This window comes from Nannobrachium achirus, assembly GCF_963921795.1.
Source record: "Nannobrachium achirus genome assembly, chromosome: 12".
Taxonomy (NCBI): Eukaryota; Metazoa; Chordata; class Actinopteri; order Myctophiformes; family Myctophidae; genus Nannobrachium; species Nannobrachium achirus.
In genome coordinates this window covers 48,877,864-48,888,671 of record NC_137832.1, presented here as the reverse complement: position 1 = coordinate 48,888,671, position 10,808 = coordinate 48,877,864, and the positions used below count along the sequence as shown (strand labels likewise).

General features: G+C 43.0%; 1 protein-coding gene across 1 annotated transcript; it reads right to left on the bottom strand.

Moving 5' to 3' along the window:
- Window positions 1-7,980: 7,980 nt before the first annotated feature.
- LOC308295663 (mitochondrial import receptor subunit TOM34-like) lies at window positions 7,981-8,946 on the bottom strand (the record flags this gene model as incomplete). The annotated part of the gene is made up of 1 exon (XM_080738713.1): window positions 7,981-8,946. One exon carries the CDS (start codon window positions 8,944-8,946, stop codon window positions 7,981-7,983), a length of 966 nt encoding a protein of 321 aa, XP_080594839.1.
- Between the last annotated feature and the right edge of the window lie 1,862 nt (window positions 8,947-10,808).

Sequence of the window (10,808 nt, the reverse complement as noted above, 5' to 3'; positions counted from 1 at the left end):
GAGCTCCAGTTAAGTATAAAGGACCTTTTCTTTGACGACGGCTAGCCAGATTGCTGACATAGAAACATTAGAAGTAATCAAAAGACACTTATTGAATCGGGTCAAAATTCAAATTTTCAAAATTTTTCAAAAATAGCAGATATACAAGCTCGCAGCGCGGCACTCAGTGCTGCGCTGTGAGCTTGTATATCTATTTTTCAATAGTTAAAGCATAAAAAAAAAATTAAAATTAAAAGCACATTATTGTTAAAGCAAAACAATAATGTGTACCCGTTCTAAATTTAAGTACAGTACTTGAGTAAATGTACTTAGTTACTTTACACCACTGACCCCACCACCACAGGCGTCAGAGACAGCAGACTCTTGGGGGGGGGGGGCCTCCCTCCCTCCCTCCCTCCCTCCTCCCCCAGCCAGGAGAGCCTGCAAGCGCGTGACATTTGTGACAGCCTCTGATAGAGCCCACAGTGCTGAATTATTCATACAGGTGTTATTTTCACAGGGAAGAAACAAACCCCCTAATAATGAATATGCTAGTTGCTGATTTTCCCCAGCAAGTGAATGGAGCAGTAATCTGTGGTGGACAGCAACACACTGCATTTACTTGAGTATTGTACTTAAACCATTAAGACCTGATCCTAAAAAAAAATGTTTTTTATTTTTCTATATCAGTGGTTGAATAAATAAAGTCTGCAAACTGATTGTTGCTCCCAAACGTATCGGTACGTTTACTTCAGCGGCCCAGCACCCAGCCTAGTAGGTTTAGGATGTGCGTGTCTTTTGGCCTATTTTCTCAAACCTTTTCATGTCAAGGACCCCCAAAATAATGATTTTTTTTTGCTCCACACCCCCATCTGAACATATTTTGTTCCAGGAACCCGACTTTTTACAGGGGCCAGTTTTGAGTTGCAGTCACCTGTAAGTGTTCTTTCAGAGTGGTTTTAAAGGAGAGGTAGGGATTTGCTCTCCTTTAAGGCTGTAAGTAGTGCGTAGTTCTGTCCGGGGCATCTTACTGTGTATTAATATCTAAATGAAAGCATACATTATGAATATTTATTAGAAAATGAAATTACAGCAGTGATTCCTGCTGATTTGTAGGCCTATGTTTATCAATGAAATGAATTAATGATACTAGTTCTGTTCCCGGGGGCATGCGATGAGGTATTGAATGTAGGAGTCTCAGAAGTAATGTTGGAGAACCCAGACCGAACCCTGTTGGGCAGAATCACCATCGATGTCCAGTTGTGCAATACCCGTTGTATCAGTCTGTCTGGCTGGCACTCTCATACTGTATATGGTGTTCCGTGTCCAGGCCAGTCTGTGGTGTCATCTCCAAATTTGGGCACCGTAGTGATGTCAGTCAGTGATGTCAGTTGGGCTTTGTTAATATCAGTTGGGCATGTTTTAGTTTTAGTATCAATGATGTCAGCATGCAGACAGACAGCGGACAGACATTTGGTAAATTAAATCATCAAGGACGATGATACACGAAAGAAGATTGTTAAATTGTAGCGCTGCTGCTGCAAAAACGCAACAATATAGATTAGGGATGTTAATCGACGCATTATTGGCGAATCGACGCGTCGCGGCCGAAAATCGACGCGTCGATCGACTTTTTTCACTTTTTTTTTCGCTAAGCAGCAGCTGAGAGGAGAGCACAACGGTGCATAACTTTAAGCAACACAACGTATGCAGCTGCACCCATCAGAACTTGCATCAAAGCCCTATATAATAAACAATTGCTCTTCCTTGCGTTAGCATGGAGTCTGTTCTTTAGAGACTAGAAGCGGAGTTACAACGTCCATGGAACGTAGTGGGGGCGCTCAGGCTAGCGCACCCCAGGCTAGTGTATCAAATGTGGAGCAGTGTCTGACTCGCTCTTTTCCCGACCGAGTCAACGGGTGTGTCGCATTAACGTGTATTTTGCGATCATCGCACACGACGGCGACGCTGCCATTAACAAGCGAGCTTTCGTGTCAAGCAATGAAGCATGCATGCAGAGGCAGGAGGTAAACAAAAGCATCCAGTCCATAGAGTTGATACAGTCAGGCAAGTCAGCGCGCAGTGCTATGACGCGCACATCAGCCAGCAGTGTTTCTCAACCAGTAGTCCGCGGACCTGACTAGCGCCGCATGCATGCGAATGCACAACACATGCAGGCATGCACTCGTCTCCGACACACACACACACACACACACACACACACACACACACACACACACACACACACACACACACACACACACGGTCCTCTCACATATGGAAAACATTAACGCTTATAACGTTTTTGAACGATTAAAACCTTTTTTGGGGGAAAAACTTTTGAAAAATAAAAAAATATATATATTTTTCGATTTTTCGACTCGTACTTTTTGAGTCGCGGTGAGCGTGCGTCGATCGACGCGTCGATTTCCGATTTTTTTTCACATCCCTAATATAGATTTAAGCAGCAAAGTGTTTCTGTACACATTTTGTAAAGTAAACTGAAGCATTTTTAGCCAAAACATGTTGCCAGAACCACCAGAGTTTCTTAATCCAGATAGTCGATTTTATCTTTGGCTGCTGACCGTCCGTGTTTTTCTCTGTCCCAGGGTGGCAGCTGTTGCTGGTGGGGTTGTGAGCATGACCTGCCCGCTCAGTAATGTTATCACGACCCGCAAATTGTTGACTCAAATGCTTACTGTGTTTGCTGGCACACAGGCTACAACAGGTAAAATGGATACAGTCAGTCAGTGACCGCTCCAGCACCAATATTTATATTGGCGCTGTAAATAAATATAATATTTATGAGTTCATGAGCAGTCTAGTGGTGTCTACGACGAGTCAATGACCCAACTTTTTCCCGTTTCTTGATAATGTTGGGAACCCCAACGGCACCTTCCCGCGACCCCACTTTGGGTCGCGATCCATAGTTTGAGAACCGCTGGTCTAAAGGAGGATTTATACTTGGTTGTGCACCCCGAAAATAGATGATCTACACAAGCTCACCACATGTCACGGATTGAGAGCTTGTAGATCTACCGTTTTCGTTCATCCATTATTTTAAGATTAAAGAGTATTTGTATTGGTCCAACCATCAATAGAATAGTTTAAAGGGTATTAGTTTAGAATAGGTCAAACTAGTAATAGAATGCATGTTCGGAAGCATCTTCCATAAACCCTAATGGTCTGGGATATTGTGTAGTGTGTGTGTGTGTGTGTGTGTGTGTGTGTGTGTGCGCCTTAAAAAATATGTTCAGTCGTGAGATGTATTTGTGCTTTAATCCATGCGTGCGACAAAGTAGGGCATTCATTCATGAAAAAAGATAAAAACATTAAAGTTGTTTGTGTAAAGATACAAGGTTTCGACCCAATCAGAGCACACGCAGCACCAAGAAACATGGCTCAAAACACCATCCTGTAGCGCATCGTGGGAGAACATGTCTGACGTCTGGCTAGATTTATTGCTTCATTACAGGAGTTTAGCTTCCAACCATAACCTTTGCCCAAATACTGTTTGCTTGTTTTTCCGCACGCTGCATGTGTAATTACCTTGGCATTAACGCTCTGCCAGAGCATAAACACACAGACACACACATGCACACAGACACACGTGGTTCCATATTTATTAATCATTTCTTATGAGCAGTGGTGGGAAAGTAAATGTAGCTTCAGCGTTAGTTTATGCAGGAGGACACAGGATTCTTGCCCCGCCCAGCTGTAGTCAGCTGTTAGTCAGCTCTTTTCCCATTCCTCATTCACATATCAGCTGGTCATTACATCTCACTGTCATACTCCAATCAAAGCTCTCCATCAGTAGGGAAGGCTCCTTTAAATGTGGCTTGCTTTCTCTTCCTATGCTTGGTTTCTGAAGCTTCGGAACATTCGCTGCTAGTTGCCTCCTCCACCCCAGCCTCCACCTTTGCACGATCAGTCTGGCTAAGCTCAAATACTTGTCTAATTAAGTTATAATATGTCAATGTATTGCTAAGCTCAGATACTGTGATTTTCACTGTCTAAGTAAGTTACATGTCATGTCATGTCTTGCTATTGTATCCCTATGGGGGGTCTTGCTTAGCGTTCCCTGATTTTGCTTAGCATGCTCAAAAAGCATGCACAAAATTCAGGGAACATCTCCGAACGCACAGCCCTTCAAATGAGGGGTTGTGGTTTGGAAGCCAAGGAGTGTGTGTGTGCAACGTTTGGCATGGATAGGGGCAACGGTGGCGGAGATATGAGTAGAGAAAGTGTGACGTGTGGCGGACAGACTGACTGATAGCCAGTGGAGGTTTATGGTCCAATCGACTGACTTCATATGGAATGGTGTGCTTCCATTTTGCTAAGAAATGTCTTGAATAGTTGAATTTATATTACTTTATTAGTGAATAACATTTTCCTATTGACTTTAATGGGAAGATGCGAACAAGATCAAATGAATACCATATTCCAAGAGTTGATCTTTGTTTGTTAAAACATGTGCTTAACTAAATACCAGCTAAACATGTGCTTAACTAAATACCAGCTAAGGTTGGGGCTGACATACAGTAGAACCTTAAGCTGGTAAAAGCGTAACTGCAATCATCAATCAACATTTGACATAGAGTTGTAAGAATGCCCATTAATCAGATTACAGAGAAAATGTCCAAGGGGAAATTATGGTCACCTCATTCAAGCCTTTTCTCTCCAAGTAAAGTGGGACTGATTTGCAAAGGTGAAAACCGAGAACAAGACTTTAAAAGCATGCACATGTTGCCATCATTATTTGTTATCTGCCACGCATGCAGCTGGCCGGCAATATTTAGTGCAGCCAAGGCTGCCAAGCACTTCATACTATGAGGGGGTTTGAGTACTTGTGCTCCGGCCTGCTTATTTGCCTCCATCTTGTTACAGTATAGGTCAGGGGTGCGTGATTATGGATCCAACTGGGAAAGATGGATGGAAACGGCGTAGAGCGCTCGTTTTCAGTTATTGTCCACGACATTGCAAGCGGCGCGAAGGCCAGTGCGGCGCTCGGGGGCGAAGAGCGGGCCAGAGTTACGAAGCCGTGGTGAATGCAATCGTTATATTTATGCCCAGGCCGTAAGGCCTGGGCAAGCGCACGATAAACGCCATGATAATTGGGTTTTGGTGCACCTCGCGCGGTCCAAGTGACTACAACGGAGCGCTCCCTACGTCCGGTTCAGCCAATCACAAGCTTCAAAAATGAGTCCGGGGCGTGGTTATCCATCTTTCCCAGTTGGATCCATAATCACGCATCAGGGGTTCCCAAACTTCTTTGGCTTAGGGCACCCCATAAATACTTTTTTAATCCGAGGCACCCCTACATTATAATTTTCACTCCCAGCACCTTATATTTATAGCATATCATCGTTGTCGGGTGGAAACCTTGTATGTCCAAAATCATTCGTATTGTATTTATCATCTATAAAATGTACTATACTAGTGAAAACGGCAGATCTACAAGCACTGTAGATTGGCTGTTTTCACTAGTTTTGTTTTGTTAGTCTGAAAATAACTTGTACTTCAAGTTTAAAATGATACTAAATATTTTTTCAAGTGCCCAATTAAATTCCAAATATTATCAAATTATCTCACGGCACCCCTCGACTGCCGTCACGGCAAAAACCCTGCAGTAGGTATTGCACAGTAAAGCCCAGAGTGTTATACGGACCAGGTGCAAGCCAATTTGTACACTATTGTAACGAGTTTAGCTCAGAGGGAAGCAGTGGTGGAGAGTAAAGCCCTTTGCACACAGGCGCGTTTAACCGCACGGATAAAACGGACAATATAATTTTTTGAAAAGAAAACAATGATTCTCTATGACCTCATGCACACCGGCTCCGAATTAGCCGTGCGACGAGTGGCTGCCGCCGTGCGTTTTTTTCTCGATCGAACCCAGTTCGATTCGTGCGCCTTGTCGCATGCGGTAAAAAACTCATCACTCCTTTTATGACTCCTTTTTGGATCCGCAGCACCGATTCCGCACAGCCTTGCACACCAAATCCAATGCGTTTTATTCATGCCGCAAACGAAAAAAACGCAACTGTCCTGTGTGCAAAGGGCTTAACTATGTACATTTATTTGAGTATTTCTGGATACGTTCATTTATCTTGGATAGTTATTGTATACTTAGGCTTTGGGGCACATCAAGCGCTTGCCAGTCTGCATCATGCAGTACCTATGGCCCCCAAGTTCTAAGTTCCCCAGGTTCTATGTTCCCCACTTACCCCTGCTAAAAAATATTCTATGTTCCCTAATCACCAAAAATGCAGGAAACATTGATTTCTTAAAGGGACCGTAATTATTAAAGGGAAACTAGGTAACTTAAAGACTATTTTAATATATATTGTATATACATTTTTTTAGCAGTCATTTCTCTTTATCGGTCACTATATTATTGTGCTGGGATGTTTCCTTGCAGAAAGACAAATCTGTTCCACTGTTTGTTGACATTCATCCCTTGGACTATCAGTATCATGTCAGTATCATAGTCAGTATCATGGCAAGTATCATGTTAGTATCATGGTCAGACTCAGTATCATGTCATTATCAGGTCAGTATCTAATCAGTATCATGACAAAGATGTACCTTATAACATTTTTATTTTTGCAACAAATAAAAAAAGGTACAATCACTGCAACATTAATATGTGCTAATTCTCAACATATAATATTATGAACAAATAAACATTAACAAAAATGTAAATAATTACCCCATGGGGCAACTCTCCATATAGGTTGAATACTCTAAGACTTGCTGTGGAGATATGAAATTGAAAAACTTTTTTCTTTTTCTTTTTTTAGTGGGGAACACAGGCAGTTGTCTTCAACATCTTTTAGGCCAAGGACCCCTTAGCTGAGACACAGATGGAAAAAAAGGACCCCCATTGCAACATTAATATGTGCTAATTCTCAACATATAATATTATGAACAAATAAACATTAACAAAAATGTAAAGAATTACCCCATGGGGCAACTCTCCATATAGTTTGAATACTCTAGACTTGCTGTGGAGATATGAAATTGAACAACTTTTTTTTTCTTTTCTTTTTGAGTGGGGAACACAGGCAGTTGTCTTCAACATCTTTTAGGCCAAGGACCCCTTAGCTGAGACACAGATGGAAAAAAAGGACCCCCACTACATATTGTACAGAATTGTGTTGCAGATAACTTTTCCATAGATTTCAGATAGCTTCATAGACTTGTTACAAGCACTGTCATCAGTGTTGGATTCTAAAGTCTAGTTTCACACATTTAACCATCAGACCTGAGGCCAATTCTGACTGAAATAACCTTCTAAATCCTGACCCAAGTAAAAATTAAGACAAATGGATTTACCTAAATCTGATCACACCGTATAGTTATAGTCTGGATGGCTCTGGTTGACCAATCCTCTAGCTTAAAGGTAGGGTAAGTGATTTTCCATGTATTTCAAATAATAACAAAACGTTTTGTGTTTATGTTCTGATAGTACTAAATACTATAATAGTGTTTGGTGGTCCATATCTGGACTTCAGCTTTATCCCCTGTGAGGAGAAAAAAAGCAGTTTCAGTTGCTCCACCAAACTGTTGGGTGACAGGTTTTCCTCCAATCAGGATAGAGCGGGGCCTTCCTCCAATCTAGGTTGAGTGGGGGCAGGCCTTACACGCACCAAAGCCCGCCCCCACTTGATCATGATTGGAGGAAGGCACCCGACTGTCACCTACATGAAAACTTAAAGGTAGGGGAAGTGATTTTAATTTAATTCAAATAACACAATGGGTCTGTTCTGATAGTACTAGTTACTACAGAGTGTTTGGTCCATATATGGACTTCAGCTTTATCCTCTGAGGAGAAAAAAGCAGTTTCATTTGCTCCTCCAAAACTGTTGGGTGACAGGTTTTCCTCCAGTCAGGATGTGGGCCCTTCCTTCAATCACCATCTCGCCTTCAGTGGCTCCAATTGAGATTGCGTATCTTCCTATTGCTTATCTTCCTATTCCTAAATCTGCGGGTGTGATCGTGTCACTTCTTCCGTACTTCCTGCAGCAGTTTGAGGGCTGCCGTGTTCTCTGGCTCCACCTTCAGGAGGCGGTTGAGGACCACTTCGCAGGCCTTGTGGTCCTCCAGCTGCCTGTGAGCCTGAGCTCTCCTGTACAGAGCCTTGATGTTAGAGCTGTCGATCGACAGAGCCCGGTCACAGTCACGCAACACCTTCTCTGGCTGCTTCAACGACAGGTAGCACAGTGCCCTGTTGGTGTACGTGGTGACCTCCGCGGGGTTGTGGCGCAGACTCAGCGTGTATTTTTCGACGGCTTTCTGGTGTTCTCCTTTCTTCACCAGAGCGTTGCCCTCCTCCTTCAGCGCTTGGCCTTTCTTCGCGTCTTGCTCACTGGGAGTTGCCGCTGTGGGGTGCTTTTCTTTGTCTTCTCCAGCGCGGCAAGCCATCAGCATCTCCTGTTTCACTGTCAGCTTGATCGTGGGGATGGCAGGTAGCTTCTCCCTCCACGACGATCCGTCCATCTCCTGCAGAACCTTGGTCATCCTGGTGGCGCCGGCACGCGCGGAAGCTATGTTCTCCACCTGCAGGGCGGTTTTATAGTCGACGTAGGCCAAACGGTGGCGCTCTAGAGCCTCGTAGGCTGCTGCTCGGCGCATTAGGGACTTTATGCCGAATGGAACCAAATCCAAAGACGTGTTGCAGTCCTGGATGCATCGTGCACAGTTCCCATCCTTCAGGTAGCTGGCTGCTCTGTTGGAATAGAGGACGCTCAGCTCCTCTGGACAAAAGAAGACACCCTCCTCCTCTTCAGATGTACCTTTACCCGTCTTCTCCAGTTCCTTGATAGCCTGGCTGTATAGCTCAGTGGCCTCTCCATACTGGCCTGCCTTAAAACTTTCATTGCCAGCCTCTTTCAACTCCTTCCATGCCTGAGACACGCCTGAGATACCTCTCTGATACAGTTTGTCGTCTGTGGGGATGTGTATCATCGTTTCGAGGTTAAAGCCATGCTTTTCCGCGGAGGCTTTGAAATAATCTTTGAAACCATCCATATCTGCATATGGTGGTCGTTGTCCTGCCATCGGTGCAGAGTCTTCTGTTAACGTGTCACCACACTAGAAGCACAAGGAGATACAGGGTCACTTGTGGATGTTCTGCTCTGTCTGTCTTTATGTCCGCTAGGTGCTAGTTGTTATATAACATTGTTATATGATGTCATGTCATGTGAAGCATGACATCACATGACATCATAGCGGCGCTAACTATTCTGTCCTCGTCCCTTATATGCCCAGGTATGGAGATCCATGATGTCATCAATATAAAGCCCATATCTTGGAATGCCCATATATAGACTTATTGTGTCAGTGTCATGTGACATAGATCACATGAGTCATAGAATGTCAGTCATCTATGATGTAATGAATACAGTCGGACAAGCACTAGTCAGACTACACTAATTAGCGTGCAAAGGTTAACAAAAAGATGTCAAAAGATTATCGGACAGAACAGTTACAGTATTGTGTTGCCTATAGCAACCACATAATCACTAATTAGTAGACTTTAGTACTTGTCCGACTTTATTTCCATCCATCCATCTTTCTAGATAAACTTTATTTTGCTGGGTACTCTTTCCACAGTTTTGGTGGCACGCCCTTGGGCCATATGTCAATGTTACTTCTTCTCCCAAATATGGAGATGACTGACATCATAGACATAAATGTCCGACGTCATAGACCACATGAGACTGACTCAGGGATCTCCATATATGGGCATAAAAGGAACAAGGACTGACACAGCGATCTCCATATGTGGATTAGTGAATTTATTTTCCCCATTGACTTTGGGAAAATTGATTGAAAATTATTTAAATTTAAATTGATTGAAAATGTACAGACTTGAATGGGGAAAATTCAAATAGTAAGACGGAATTCATTTGCAAGTGTGACTCGCGTCACGGCAACCACACTTGCAAATTCCAATTGCATCTTTCTAGTTATTAATTACTAATATTAGATTTAGTTCAGGAAGCAGTTAGGGGTTCTGTGTTTTGCTCAGGGACACTTACACACATAGACCATGGCTATTGGACACAACCAGTAGGATGTTTAAGACCTGGATGCATTATTACTTTAACCCAGGGGTCTTCAACTTTTTCAGGCCAAGGACCCCTTAGTTGAGAGAGAGATGAAGCAGGGACCCCCACAACCTGTTCATAGATTCCATAATAGTTTCATTGTTTGACAGCACAATCATCAGTGTATTTTGGATTCATGTCAATTTGTGTTTTCAGATATTTAACCACTTGGACCGTCAATACCCGTCTACACCAAAGCTCTTTGCCAAAAAAAAAAGCCGATCTACAAGCTCACAAAGCTTGTAGATTGGCTATTTTTGTCTAAAGTTCTCAGAATATGAACATTAGGGTTCAAGTGGTTAATATAAAAAGGAGAAAAAAAAGTTCCTATCTCACAAAGATTTGGAGGACCCCCTGTAGTAACTCTGAGGACCCCCTAGGGGTCCCGGACCCCCTGTAGAAGACCCCTGCTTTAACTATTAAAAAATAGCAGATATACAAGCTTACAGCGCGGCACCGAGTGCCAAGCCATGAGCTTGAAGATCTATTTTGAAAAATCATGACAATTTGAGCAAGTCTTTTGAAGACATTGACCCGATCTGTAAATATCTCCTAAATCCTTCTGAAAAACATGTTTCTATGTCAGTGCTGCTCAAACCTTTTCACGTGAAGGACCCCCAAAATGATATGTATTTGGCCACAAACCACCATCTCAAAATATTTAGTTCCAGGGACCCCAGAAGCAAAATTTTAAATGTTCGCTTTAAAAATGTATAT